The 15,830-nt window shown below is 36.2% G+C and overlaps 1 protein-coding gene across 5 annotated transcripts; it reads right to left on the reverse strand.

The window, feature by feature from the left end:
- Positions 1–2,712: 2,712 nt before the first annotated feature.
- LOC121986413 lies at positions 2,713–13,272 on the reverse strand. 5 transcript variants are annotated; one of them, XM_042540356.1, is made up of 14 exons: positions 13,073–13,270; positions 12,520–12,627; positions 12,251–12,382; positions 10,770–11,087; positions 10,425–10,685; positions 8,846–8,981; positions 8,361–8,750; positions 6,572–8,211; positions 6,394–6,479; positions 6,095–6,313; positions 5,755–5,880; positions 5,087–5,428; positions 3,531–3,646; positions 2,713–3,392 (listed from the first exon to the last, which is right to left on the reverse strand). In XM_042540356.1, the coding sequence occupies exons 1-14, from the start codon at positions 13,169–13,171 to the stop codon at positions 3,292–3,294; spliced, it is 4,074 nt and encodes a 1,357-aa protein (XP_042396290.1). In that variant the 5' UTR covers positions 13,172–13,270; the 3' UTR covers positions 2,713–3,291. The 5 variants fall into 5 exon arrangements, with proteins under 5 accessions (XP_042396290.1, XP_042396288.1, XP_042396289.1 ...); XM_042540354.1 differs by having other exon boundaries at positions 6,572–8,208; positions 10,425–11,087; positions 13,073–13,271; XM_042540355.1 differs by having other exon boundaries at positions 8,361–8,735; positions 10,425–11,087.
- Positions 13,273–15,830: the final 2,558 nt, after the last annotated feature.

The raw sequence follows: 15,830 nt of genomic DNA on the forward strand, positions 1-15,830 counted from the left end.
TATATATATATATATATATATATATATATATATATATTTAACTTTCTATCCCTATAATTTAGACTTCCCAATTCCCAAAGAAATTATATTATTCAAACTAAAATATTTTAAGATTTTATATCTAGGTTCAGATTTTTTTAATTAAATTATAGTATTTAAATAAAAGAAACATTAAAAATAAAATAAATTTAGACATTTATGGATATAGTAATATATTTATGGGATATAATAGTGTATTTTAGAATTTATATTTAAAAATTTTATTTCTAAGATTTAAACTTTTCAATTGGGTTATAATGTTCAGTCAAAAGAAAAATGGAAAATGGAAAAAAATTAGACATTTACGGATTATAATAATATATTTATGGGATATAATAATATATTTAGGATTTATTGTTGAAGAAATAGTATTTTTTAAAAATAAAAAATTAAAAACAATTAGGCATTTATAGGTATAATAATATGTTTACATGGTATAGTAATATATTTAGAATTTATATTTAAAATTTTTTAAAAATTTTATATCTAGGTTCAGACTTTTCAATTAAATTATAATCTTCAGTCAAAAAAAATAAAAATAAAAATAAAAATTAGACATTTACGGATATAATGGGTATAATAATTTGTTTACAGAATATAATAATATATTTAAGATTTATATTTAAAAAAATATTGTTTTTTAAAAATTTAAAAAAAAAAATAACAGGAATGCAGCTGATATCCTGCGCGCGCAGTCGCGCCGACGCGCAGGATATCATAACTCGATATATATATATATATCGTTAGAAATTTTTTATTCACTGAACTGCTTTTCTTCCCGCGCCCCTTAGGTTTTTCGATCCCCTAGGTTTGCCGGCCGTCCGACCTGTCGCCGCCGTCCGCCCGGTCGCCGCTGCCGCTGTCCCAGCCTCCGTCCGTCTCCGTGAACCCCTCCCATCCAACCCTCAGCCGTTAGAAATGGGCCAGCAGAAGACTCAGACGGCAGGGTGTGCGGCGTGCAATCACATGCACCACAGATGTCTTCCCAATTGCATATTCGCGCCGTATTTCCCAGCGACCAGCCCCTCGTTCGGCTACATCAGTCAAGTCTACTCGTGCAACAATATCAAGAAGATTCTACAGAGCGCACCAGTCGAACAGCGCACGAGGAAGGCGGAGTCGTTGGCGTTCGAGGCGGAGGCCCGCTTACGTAACCCTGAGTTTGGATGCGTCGGCTACATTCATCTACTGCAGCAGCATTGGGCTCAGATCGAACGTGACATTCAGGAGATCAACGACGCTCAATTTTCCGCCGCCAGCTATCAGCCACCGCTGGAGCAGCAATATTGGGATCAGATGCCTGAGTTGATGACGATGACAGCGCAGTCGTATCATGAGCAGCCAGACAATTTTCCGACGCAGTCATATCATGAGCAGCCAGACGATTTTCCGATTCCACAGATGACTCAGACTATGTCGGAGATGCGTCCGCTGCAGCAGCATGACCAGTTGGCCGAGATCGAGGACTTCCTCAACGAGACCTGTTCGGATGATATGATGACAGATGCTGCAGCCCAAGCTTACGAAGCCGATCTTAAGGACCTCCTCAGAGTGATCCCTTCGACACAAGATGATGGGACGACCGACGCCGAGGTCGAAGAATTCGCCGCCGATCTCGAGGAGGACCTGACACAAGATGATGGAATGATCGACGCCGAGGTCGAGGTCGAAGAATTCGCCGCCGATCTCGAGGAGGACATTCCGCAGATGACTCAGACTATGTCGGAGATGCGTCCGCTGCAGCAGCATGACCAGTTGGCCGAGATCGAGGACTTCCTCAGCGAGATCTGTTCGGATGATCTGATGACAGATGCTGCACTCCAAGCTTACGAAGCCGATCTTGAGGACCTCCTCAGAGTGATCCCTTCGACACAAGATGATGGGGTGACCGACGCCGAGGTCGAAGAATTCGCCGCCGATCTCGAGGAGGACCTGACACAAGATGATGGAATGATCGACGCCGAGGTCGAAGAATTCGCCGCCGATCTCGAGGAGGACTTCCTCAACAGCTAGCAAGATTTCCCGCGCGAGTTAGAGCCACACTGAATACATCAACATTTTTTCTTATTATTAGCTAGACCTCAAGATGAACATTAAAAACGTTGTTGTACCTTAGACACATTTGTCAATTAATCAATATAATTAATTACAATTCTTTATTTTGTTATCCATGTAATTAATTTGGAAGTATCTGTTGAAATAAAGCATTTTTGTTGAACCATCATAAAGGATAGTGAAAAAGTGCATCAACTGCACCAGTCTGCATTACACTGACGATCACTTAATCTTTTGAATTTTGAGCATTTTCACGTTATCTTCTGCCTTAAAATCAGCAACTGACATTTCTCATCAGCAACCGCCACTACACCAGACTTGGAGTCCACTGCAGTGCACAGAATGCTCCCACTAATATATAGTCACAGAAGAAAAAGAGGTTCAAATCCCCATGCGATGGACATTCTTCAACTAATCCAACTGCCCTTTCTCTTGTGAATTGTTCCGGTGGTAAAGGTAATTCGTTTTCCCAACATCCTCGTTAACTTGTTTTTAGGTAAATACTACACTTATGTCAATTAACTCAATTTTATAGGAGTGAAAGGGCACTACTTGCCCAATTGTACAATTTGTGCGTTTTCATTTGCCTGCAAGAACCTGTCTTATTTTTCAGTAGCATCATCAAGAAATCACTAATATCGTTACAACAAACAAATTGTACATTTCAATTATTTGACATTCGTAAAAAGGGTCCTTGTCCCACGGACTTCGGGTGACTAATCTCCGAGCAAACGACTATTTTTCAGTAATCGTTGTCTCTGTAGCCATGACTACAACTTTGCCCGTGGAAGAAAGCAAAAGGTACTTTGTACATATCCGACATGAAGGTCTCTAAGCGCATTAAGCCAGTACAAACAAGAGAAAAATAAAATCTTCCACAGCTTAGGCGGCAAAATCCATTTCCTCTCACTTTCCCATCATGATCAAGGATTCAAAATTCACAAGATTAGTGGTGAAAACTTTGAACGTCGGGATGTCAAGGAATTCGGTTCTCAAGTAGGTCACAATCTTCCAGGTGGAGAAAACAGTTGAATGCGTATAGGAGGACAAGGAACCGAGCTGTTGATGAGCAATGTCAAAAGCCCAGATGCTGTTGATATAAAGCAGTTTTGCTGAACCATAAAGGTTAGTGAAAAAGTGCATCAACAGCACCAGTCTGCATTGACGATCACTGAATCTTTTGAATTTTCAGCAGTTTCACATTATCTTCTGCCTTAAAATCAGCAACCGGCATTTCTCATCAGCAACCGCCACTACACCAGATTTGGAGTCCACTGCAGTGCACATAATGCTCCCCGCTAATAGTCACAGAAGAATAACAAATGATAAGGTGAAGGCATGTTGCAAAATACGGGTTAATAGGTGAAAATTTGCAGATACTAACCCAATGATAAATACCAAGAACTTTAACGAATTTCAAACAAATAATCACTTACACTGGACTCGGAGCAAATTTGACAATTTCTTTCCGGTTGATAATTCCCACTTGTACAAGACACCATCATGTGTGCCAATAAATCCATAACCGTCAGATACATCTACAGAAGAAGCCCTGCAATAATAATAGAATATTGATAAATATGCTCAGTGTGATATAATTCACTGTTTTATCAAGTAACTGTCTTTGCACAAGCTCTAGCGATTTTATGCAAATCAATCAAGGTGTGACTTCAGTAAAATATCCAACAAATATACAAGCTTTTAATGCCTCATCTCCTTAGAGCAATAAACAATTGGATGAAAGCCTCTATTAAGCCATAAGAATAAAATGATGTACTAGTATGATTAAGAAATCATGTATTTGGAAGCCTTATGAAGCAAACAAAATCAAATGTCTTTCATTAAACAAAATGCTGAACCAGTTAGAGAGCAATACTGCATGAGAAAAAATCATCTATCATGTTTGACAAGTGGCAAAAAATTGACTAGGAAGGAAGAACTAAAAATTTCCCCTTTTCCAACCAAAAATGTTCCAGGATAGATGACAATGATGTCTGTCTTAATTGCATGGCGATAAGAAACTTCATGTGAACAAATATTTGGTAACTTGGTTGAGCGCAGTCTAAAAGTAACAAGAAAATGTAAAAGCTTGAAGAGGAAAGTGAGCATAGATGTGGCACTGATGCAGATTAAAGGTTAGAGTCTAAATTATTTTTCAGTGTCGATTTATAAAGGTTGTTTTAAGTTCTTAAAAAGTGTTTTATATTTGTTAGACCAAGTTACCTTGTCTTAAGGAAATTAGCCTTTATTTTGGTTTATCAAAGAAGTTCAAATCCCCATGTAATGGAGACATTCTTCAATTAATCCAATTGTACTTTCTCTTGTGAATTGTTCCTGGTGCTGCATTAGGTATCCTTGAGTTTGTTGATGCACTTAATATCACTTGAGAATTAAATACTGGGAAATGATCCACATTGCTCCCAAGACTGATAAGGTAGAGAGTTCTGTTATTGTAACCAAATTAAACGTGACAGGACAAGAAAAGCATCTCTGATGGATCTCTTATTCTTATTTGTTATCAGTCCTCTCTCACACCATTGCATTCCTCTTAATAGCTCATCAAATCATGTTTGTGAAATCATCTCTATACAACTCTTAGCAAATTACATGAATCTTAAACTCCAACTGAATGGTTCACTCAAAATATTTGCTACTATGAAAGAAAAAAATTGCTAGTAACACAGCAGTTCAAGGATGAAACTATTGGTTGATAGGATAAATGATATGCAAGTGCATATTACAGGACGTTTATGTAGTCTAATCACTACCAATTTTAAACACCAAATAACTAATCTTTCTTTGATATGAAAATAACATTTTATTGTTCTCATAGTAGAATCAACAGAAACAGATCTGACACAAACAAACATGTTATTGTTCACATAGTAGAATCATTTGCAATGCAAATTTGACAGGTGAAAACCATTTTCCAATTTCATTGGTGGCATTTAGAGAATAAGGGTTTTATTTTGATGTAAGGAATTTGAAGTACCTAAAATCCACCATGTGCCCCATGACTACTATATTTCTCACTAAAAGAGCTGGCCTCCAAGATGCATTTGAAGTCGGTTGTCGTTCTTTGGGGTGATTGACCACTTGAGGATCTGAATCTGTATCAGCAGAAACTAGTATCCACACGGCATTATCATCTTGCAATGGAGTCGCAACAGCTTCAGCAACACGATGATGCGAAATTTCTTGCATGAGCTTCATATTCTGACAAGATGAAGTGTTGATCTCATCTTGAAAATTGAACATACCAATTGGAAGAATCTGAAAGATCAAATTGCCCGGATTCAAAAATCTGGAGAGGAGTACCCTCTTCGATATGTTCCTAAAGGAAAACAACTTGCTCACAATACTAGAAAATTGAGTTACATAACAAACATTAGAAAATAAAGGACTTTATGAAAGCAAACGTAAACAAGAGCAAGAAGTTGACACATAGACTACTACAAAATTGACATAGACGATCATGTTGAAGAACAAAAATATAAAATATCAAGCATAATATACTCATGATGCCCACAATCAAAAAATTGAAGCCTCACAAAAACCTACTATTAAAAATAGGGGAACAAATATATAATACTAACAGACATGGTTTAATAAATTAACTATTTTTAACATGTAACAACGTTAAGTCGTTAAGCAACCTACCATAAACCAAAGCTGCCAATGCCATTATGACCTACAAGGAGACAGTCGCTCTTCGGTACTGTTTTCAACTCTACTGCAGGTCTTAAATAATCAAAACTTGGTAGCACAAACTCCTCCAAAGATTTACTGCAAAAAGCAATGAGATATGACCATCAAATTACATATAAGCACAAAGTAACTGATATGTCAAAGAAAATCCCGCTTAGAGGTTGATTAGAGCATACCATCAGCACATAAAAGCATGTTAAAAACAAACATTTCATAATATCATCTCATTAACAATTTCCAGTCAGACTAGCAAAAAAAAGAGAAGGAATATGTAAGATACGATCAAAGATACCTCCAATTACAGTTCATCAACCAGACACGCAATGTCCCACTCAATTCAGCAGCTATGACATAATTAGGTTCATAAACTGCGATGCAGGAAAGGCTCTCAATGGTTGTCAAGGTAGCTGATGGCAGAACATATCCCATAAAAACCTTTCCAATTAGTACAGCATTTTCTTCACAACACACAGATGTGCACATAGAGCATGAGCAATGCATACTTTGTGTCCTGTTAATGTTTGGGATTGATTAAATTGATGGTGTGAAAACATTACAAATATAATTAGTGAAGTTCTGGTATTTCTATACCTGCAGAGAGGTGCTCTTATTGTACTAACAAAAACAATGGATTGACCATCGGGAGTGAACTGTAAACAAGATCCTTTATACATTGTCTATAAGAAGAAATCACTTGAGATAAGATATACTGAAAAGTGAGAAGTCACATTAGAACCTAAACACAACATCTTTCAGTTGGATGACTTACATTTCCAATTGCCGGTCCAGGAAGGAGAGGCAACATAAGCGAAGTGTAGCCAATAAAATATGGACAGATCTCTCCCTGATCTTTTAAAGGGACCTTGTATATAAAGACAAACCTTTCATCACTTTCTCGAATGCCACAGATCACAGAAATTTGTAAATCATCCTCATAGGGTCTCAACAAGATGAACAAGACTGGCTTGGGTTGCCTATAGCAACCAGCAAGCTCAAAAGATTCATCCAATACTTCATCCAATCTAACAGCTCTGAACAAAGAATCATCAAACTGATCATTAGAATTTGGCTGTCTTTGGCAAATGTTTGTTTGTTCATGTCTAATATTCCTTGTGGCTGGTTTTTCATCTGAAAAAGATAGCAGTTCCGTAACTTCTATGTTTTGGCTTGGCACACAGTTGACAGGCCCCTGATATGCTTGTTGGCAAAATTGGAAGGGTGGATGGGGCTTACTCGTGGAGTCATTCTCCTCTGTGCGATTAACAGAATGATCATGAAACTCAGAATGTTTCATGTTAACATCAACATAGTCAGTCACATTTTGGCTCTGTGAAACAACTGCTGAATTTGATTGATAGCATGTCAGCTTGGTTTGCACACTCCTAGAAATTTCTGTTGGCCTTGTAGCTGTAACATCAGAATCCATATAATTTCTGCAGATTATACTTTCTGAAAAAGGAACGTTGCAATTGCCAGAAAACTGAGATTTATTAGAAAGCCTTTGACACTTGTTGGTTCTGTCAGTATGTTGCCCATCATCCGAAAGCAACATCTTATCTCCATTCACATTAACCAGCAATACATTTGTAGATTCTACTGCTAATGCATGATTAAAACCTGTTTGATCTCCAACCTCACAAACTTTTTGTTCAGTAGCATCAAGAACTGCAAACTCTATCTGGTTATCCAAAACCAAACTTTGAATGTCTTTGCTGGTTTTACCATTCTTGTTTTGTGGCACTTCTACAAGTGTTGCTAGTGCACACATATCTCCCTCATTTAAGTTATTAGAACTAGCATTTGCAGCAGTAGAGCATTGCCCCATGCACTTCATTTTCCATTTTCCATTATTATAATGCAGCATAGATTCAGATATTTCCTTTTCTTCATGATTAACAACATCAGAATTCAAATATGGCAAGTTATGATTAACAGAAACACCTAAACAGTCAGCATCTGAACGTTCTTTTTCAAGACGGAGATCATCATTAAATGCTTCTTCCAAATACTCCACAAGAGAATCTGTTAAATATTCATTCTTAATTGTTTCCTTAGGAAACAAAACTTCAGAGTCCAAAGGCTTTCCAGCACTCTCACCAAGAATATTAAGATTGGATATGTTATTATTTTCTCTGGATTCAGCAGAAGCTTTACATTCAGATTCACAAGCAACATTTGTATGCTCATTTGGATGAACATCACAAACATATTTATCATCCTCATAGCTATCTGGAATCATATTCTTTGGATCTTCCAAATATAGTGTATGATCAGATGTCTTATGGGGTAAGCAATCATCAGTAGCATCCTCCATTTTTGCCATTTGGCATGAAATTGAAATTTGGTAATTCAATGTCTGAGGAACTTTTTCTTGTGTTCCATTCATTAGCCTATTAGCATCCAGCCCTTCTGAAAAATGAGAAGCAAAGTTTACCAAAAATAAATGTGATCTGGTAAAGAGGAGGAATGAGCTACAGAAAAACAGCCTTGTAGCACCGAAAACAGAATTGCAACTAATGCCTTCATGAGCCAATTAGTACTTGAGCTGTTGAGCATACCTTCATATATTTTGTCAGTCGACTGATCATTCTTAGCCATATGTTCTGCAGAGCTTGCTTTAAACAAAGTCAAAGTTGCACCAAGTCTCACTGCCTGGCTCCCATATCTTGACTTCCTTCTCACATAAGTCTTCTCAAGAAGAGGAACAGCTCGAGGAAGCAGAAAAGATATCATGGAGTTTGCCAATTCTTTATCAGATACACTCAGATCTGCTTTCTCAGAACCAGAATTTGAAGAACCAGACAGTGGGCCAGTTTCTGGAATTGAATCATTGACAAATCCTTTCAAAGCAGCATCCCGCAAACTTGAACATTCTGGTCCAGGATTTATGCATGTTGAACTCCCTCTCACTGATTGAAAATCAGCAGCATCACCTAACAAGCAATGTGCTATAGAAATAAAATATAGGCAGAAATGAAGCTTATTTAGCATGTACCAAGCAACCAAAAAATGATCATAAAACGAAGATTCCAAGAATACACACATTTTTCCACATCACATGTATCAGAAATGTATAATTCTGAATAATTTTCAGACGCCAACATTTCTCCACTTTCCACTGCTTTTGGTAAAACACCTGACAGACTCATTCCGGCATTTGATAACCTAATAGCATTTTTCTGTGAAGGTCACATAATAGAAGATATTTTATGAGAAAATGAAAAGTGAGAAAATAGTTCTACTATATATAGGCATGAGCAAATTGAAGTTATCATAGACAATATTCAAAGTTCAAAACCCTATGATGACTAAATCATGCCTGCTCCAATATGCATTTCTTTACGAGTATTGAAACAAATACATTTGTGTGCATGAAAATAAGATAAAAGTGAAAATCTTGTCATGATAGCCATATTTAATATCGAGAACTAGGTCCAAGAAACTAATAGTTAAAATATTTAAGCATGAATTCACATTTTAAAATGATATATATAATATGATATGGCTATAATGTTGAGATGAATATATGGGATTACAACAGAAAATATAACAAAATAGATCTAATATCTTGAGCAATTAGGTGAAGCTCAAATGAGTGGTAAAACCATAGAAAATAGGTTGAGATGGTGTGAGCATGTTCAATGATGCCAAATAGATTTTCTAATTGGACAAGCTAAAATTGATTGGCATTAAAGCCCATAATGACAGAGAAATCAAGGAAAATTCATTGAATATAATAACAGATTTGAATTGTACAGCTTAACATAAAGTCCAATGGTGGAATATGATCCATGTAGCCAACCTGCAATAGTTAGAACTCATGATTTATTGTTGTTAATGCATATATGATATAATTTTATGTATGTATAAGGCTCTAACTGATTGAGAATTAATTTGTTTTTCAAAACAAACATTATATAATGAGTTTCTTAATCTGCATGAGATGCATCATGCGTGTCAAGCCAGAAATCAATATATAATCTCAAGTTCAATAGCACTATCATCATGTACCCCAAAAGTGGCAAATTCAATATTAACTAATAAACAAAGATTCAGAAATAGAATCTAAAAATGCTTCTAGGAATTTACACCAAACTGACTAAATGAACGTAAATGCCAAGTAAAAGAAAATCATGGTACTGCAACCAGATGGTTTAACAGGCTGATTAGTAACATCAGTCAACTTTGTCATTAGCTAGAAGGTAAAAGACTGAGCAAAGGTATTGAATCAAGATTGTAGCACAGTTCTATTTTTCAATAGTAGGTGAGTTCTGACTCTTGAACAAATGTCTGAATAACAATAGACTAGTTTGACTTAAAATCAAGTGTGCTAAAACATTAAAAACAATGTTGATCAACTACAAACAAAAGAAATGTATCCCAATGAATACAAGAAACTTTTTTTAAATAACAGAAATAATAATAATACAGGAAGTATCATTGTTGGTCCAGGACCATCATTTACATGCCTGTGCTATACACTTCTCAAAAAGTATTTCCATATCAAATGCATTTTCCAAAGACAAAGAGAAGAATAGCATAAAGAAGTAAAGAACGATCACACTTCATAATCATAGATAGAGCATGAAGCATCAGTAACTAGACAAATTAAAGTAGATTACCGTGCTATTGTCATCATCAGAAACATTGTTCACTCCAGTGGGGCAAGGATCTTGACCTGTAGAGTTATTTTCCCTGACATAGATAACATGTTTATCAACAGAATTATCAGAATCTCCCATCTGCTGTGACAGAATATTTCTTTCTGGAATTTGATTGAAAATTCCTCTGCATTTACAATCTGCTATTTGTTGGCATGTATCATCACTTGCAGCAGCAGCACTCTTTGGTAAGAAACCAGGATGATGTTGAGAATCCTGAATCTGAATAATATGATTTCTTGATGAGAGTAAACTCTTTTCCTTGATAAAAGTTTGGTCTTTTATTTCAGAATGAGAGAACATTACATTTTCTTTCTCTAGATTTCCAGCTCTAGAATCATTTGTCGCATGGTGGTAACAAATCCTTTTAGCTCTAACTGCCTTGTTTCTGTCTCTTGTACATACTTTGTCCCTCACACCCCTTTTTCCAGCATTTAGATGCTTGTCTGTGTGATCAAGTAAATCACTACATACAAAAGAGTCTGGAGGTTGCATCATTTTATCCAATCTTGGAACTTCGTTTTTATCAGTAGGCAATACCATATCTGGTTCTGCAACTCCTTGTATATTGGCCACAAGCTCACGAAGCAATCGTTGAACAAATGGATTTCTAAACCCAAAAAGCTGCATTAAATCAGAAAGAAAACATAACTGAATGGAAAAAAAAAAAACTATATTTTGATACCAGTTCTGTGCATATGGTGTATTAGCATGTAGGCATGTCATCTAATAATATCAAGGAAATAATTAAACAAAAATATCAAGCAACTAAGTAAAAATGTTAACAAGACATGAAAATGAAGAATGCAAACCATCATTCTAACCACAAAGCTAACCCAATTATTTGTTTAATAAATGATTTTAAAAAGTATAAGAAATAGTAATGACTTCAAGCATGAGTTCTTATGCCAGTTGTAGTAAGTTAGAGCTTATTAGAAGAAAAGTTAAAATTTATGTGAACATACAAACAAACTGTTAGGTTTTGCTCAGCCATGGATTATAAAGTGCCAGAATGGACCATAAACTGAGATGACAGCCCCATTCAACTGTAAAGTTAGACATGAAAATAAATTTGAACAGGAATAACAATGCAATAATGGACCCAAAAGACGTACTAGATGAATAACAAGGATAAAACCAAGTGGTATTGCAAAAGATAATTGTGGCATCCAATTCACAAACAAATTTAGAACCTCATTGTGTGATACTTGAAGGCTAAAATCATTTTTAGTGCACATAAGACACAGCCTGAATACTTCTTTATCTAGTGATTCATATAACACAATGGTAGTAACTTGTTATTTTTCAATTAGCACCATCCACAGGTAGCCATTTCCTTCTTAGGACCACCGATCCTACATCCATGATCATTATAACAATTGTACTTTCTCATCAAAATAACAGAGCAAACTGAAGACAAGTCAAATGGTTCGGTTCAGACAATTTGAAGAATTTTTAAAAAAAAAACTTGATGAACACTATAACAGGTTATAAGCCCGAACCAAGCACATAGTAGCATCTGGAGCATGATGGTCATAATGAACAAGACTGGCATCTGGAGCTGGCCAAATTATTATTTTCATCACATTACAAGTCAAAAGAAAACAGTTAAATAAAAAAAACACTTTTAGATGAACAAATATGAAATCAACAAAAGATACAGCCACTTTAATATCGGCATGGTAGTAATTAGATTTAGTAAGAACCAAACACTTAATCCCTATTTTGTGCATGGATCCCTTTTTGTTAATTTTGTAATGTTGTCATTGCAGTAGAGGAAAACCTACCTGGATACCATCAATCTTGGAAGAGAATCGCTTTCCATTTCCAGTTTTTACCCTTGGAACATTCTTCTGAAAGTTCACCCATGCAATATCGGGTGTATGTCCAGTAGAAGACTCTCCATCAGTTGATGCTACCTGCAGATGGTATCAGTATCATACCTACAAGGCTAATAAAGAACGGAAGAACCGTAATAATGTTTACACAAAAGAGGGAGGGGATAAAGGGAGAAGCTACTACAGAATAAAATGTGAGAAAACAACTTGAAACAGACCATAAATAGAGGCCCTTTTACACCTTCACGAATTTCCATTTGGTATATGTTTCCACCATGAGCTCGGACAGCATGATAACCAACTGGGTAAGGATATCTGTCTTTCCCCTATCAAAATTGCCAAAAAATAGAGTAAGAACCATAGCAATGTCCAAGAAACCACAAGCATGAAACAAGCAATGTAAACGATTAGGTGGCATGGTCTGAATGAACATTTGCAGAAGTTATTGTCCATAAAATTTGTTCTTTGCCCTTCCCTAACGTGTAATCACCGAATTAATCTTACATTTCTACAACTCGGTATAACTACCTTCACATTATTATCACCGATACTGCTTGTGACACATAAAAATTGGGCTATTTCTCATTAGCGTAAAAAACCCCTTCTCAAAGCAATGGCTTAACTGGAGAATCGACTCAACTGAACTGTTCGCACCATGAGCCAGATCGTAGCTTCACAAGGAATTAACTAATCGGAGATTCTTGAAGCGGAAAGAGATCGAGAACGGAGATAAATATCTCAGAGATAGAGAGGGGAAGAAAGAGCACTAACCCTAGAAGAGCTCCAGTACTTCTTATCCCATGGCCCGCAGTAGATGGCGCCGATGGAGGTGATCTGGAGCTCGCCGCCGAGAGAGCTCCCCTCCTCCATAACGCGACGCGAACAGAGTCAGGCGACGACAGAGGCCACCGTCGCTCCCACTGATACGAATCCGGCTCCCTTCTTGGAGGGAAAGACGAAAGACGGAGCGAGAGAGAAGCGCGTTCCAAATTAAAAAACCACGACAAATAATGGGCCCTAGTGGGCCGAGCACTTTACTTAAAGCCGGGTTTGTGCCCCGTCACTCTTAACGGCTTAACTATACAAACTATAGCAACAGATTTTTTTTTTTTTAATTTATTTTTAAGTTCTTAGTTTTTAGGATGCATTTGATTCAAGTTATAATTTGTAATCTTAATTATGTAATTATTAAATAATCATATAATTAAGATTATAAAAAATAAAATATAATAAAATATTATTTGATTGTAATGCATCCAAAACTTATTTATTTGAATGTTTTAATAAATAATCTAATTTAACATTTTACTATATTACCCTTAGTTACAAAATCAACTATACCTATCTTTTAAACTCTAAGTTTTTTTTTCTTTTTCAAATTTTTTTATTTCTTTTCAATTTTTTATTTTTCCTATTTTTTTAAAAAAAAAATAAAGCTTTTCCCATTTTTTATTTTTAAAATTTTTTAACGTTTTTAAATTTTTCTATTTTTTTATGTTTTCCCTATTTTTTATTTATTTTTACATTTTTTGCATTTTTTATTATTTTTTACATTTTTAAAAAAAAATTGTGTTTTTCTTCATTTTTTATTATTTTTAAATTTTTTACGTTTTTTATATTTTAAAAAATTTTTAAATTATTTTTACATTTTTTAAAAAAAAATATTTTATTTTTCACATTTTTCTCTTAATATTTTTTTATCACATTTTTCTCTTATTCGAGGATATTTTCGATAAAAAAAAATCGTTAACCCCAAAATAAAAAAAAACCTAGGGGCGTTTGCTTTAGGAAATAAGAGTGAGGAATGGAATAACAATCATTGATTGTTGATGTTTGGATTATAGGAATATGACTCATTGGGTAATGACTCATTTCCATGTCTCCCCCTTCAATGAGTTATTACTCTATTTCCAACAATCAAAATATTCTCTTATTTCAACAATACACTTGACCCAAAACTAAAATTTTTCCCTTTAATATCAAATATCAAAATATATTTATTTAATTTTTCTTTCGTATCACTTTCTCTCTCCTCATTTTATCGCTCACTTTCTCTCTCCTTAATTTCTCTCATCACATTTTATTTCTTTTTTTTTCTCATTCTATTTTCTCTCTCATCACACTTTCTCTCTCATTAATATCTTCCATCATGCATACTTTCTTTCTCCTCGATCTCTCACATCATACACTTTTTTCTCTTTCTTCTCATCACACTTTCTCTCTTATCATACTTTCTCTCTCCTCAATCCCTCCCATCACACACTCTCCTTTTTTTCTCAACACACTTTCTCTCTCCTCAATCTCTCTCATCACATTCGTTTTCCTACTTGTTCTCATCACACTTTCTCTCTCCTCAAATTCTCCCATCACCCTCTCTCCTTTTTTCTCATTACACTTTCTCTCTCTTCATATTTTTTCTCTCATCTTCTATCATCATGCTCTCTCTCATCACACTCTCTTTCCTTATTTCCTCTCATCGCACTTTCTCTCTCTTCATTTTTTCTCATCACACTTTCACTCTCATCATATTTTTCTCACATTCAACTTTCTCTCACATTTAATTTTTTTCTCTTATTGTCCTTTAAGGGTAAAAAAAAAAAATTTTAATTTATTCCGATAGAAAATATTCAACTAACTAAACATTACTTTTAAGAGTGATATTCATGCTCATACTCATTCTCATTCCACAATACTATGATTCTCATTCTAATTCCTATTTGTAGGAAAGAACCAAACGCCTCCTCAGTTTCTATATCGATTCCGGATTGCATGTTCCTTTTGCTGATGTGTCGGATATGGTGTTGGTCCCCGTGAGTGTTTTAATGTGATCAACCAAGTTGGTTAGGTCCTGCTTTGTGTTTGATCCCTGTGTCTGAGTGTGCAGGAGCTTATGAACGTAGGAAGTCGAGCGGAAGACGCAGCTAGCAAGAAGGACGGCACGGGAAGGAGCCGACGGGCTTGGTGCGTCCGAAGGACGAGAGAGCTGCAGAAGAGTACTCCGGTGGATGAGAAGAACGTGCATGACGTTCGAGGGACGAGAAGCCGAACGGAAGCTTGCTCGAGGAGAAAGCTAGAAATCGGATTCGGGTGAGCCTTATTTCGATTGGCCGGAATCACCCAAAAGAACGAGACTTCAGAAGACGAAGCAAAGAAGCAACCAAGCTGGAAAAGCTGCCAGCTAGCTTGGAGGCGCCTCCATCAGGCTCATACTCATTCTCATTCCACAATACTATGATTCTCATTCCAATTCCTATTTGTAGGAAAGAACCAAACGCCTCCTCAGTTTCTATATCGATTCCGGATTGCATGTTCCTTTTGCTGATGTGCCGGGTATGGTGTTGGTCCCCGTGGGTGTTTTGATGTGATCAACCAAGTTGGTTAGGTCCTGCTTTGTGTTTGATCCCTGTGTCTGAGTGTACAGGAGCTTAGGAGCGCAGGAAGTCGAGCGGAAGACGCAGCTAGCGAGAAGGACGCCACGGGAAGGAGCCGACGCTTGGTGCGTCCGAAGGACGAGAGAGCTGCGGAAGAG

The sequence above is a fragment of the Zingiber officinale genome, chromosome 5B, assembly GCF_018446385.1.
Source record: "Zingiber officinale cultivar Zhangliang chromosome 5B, Zo_v1.1, whole genome shotgun sequence".
Taxonomy (NCBI): domain Eukaryota; kingdom Viridiplantae; phylum Streptophyta; class Magnoliopsida; order Zingiberales; family Zingiberaceae; genus Zingiber; species Zingiber officinale.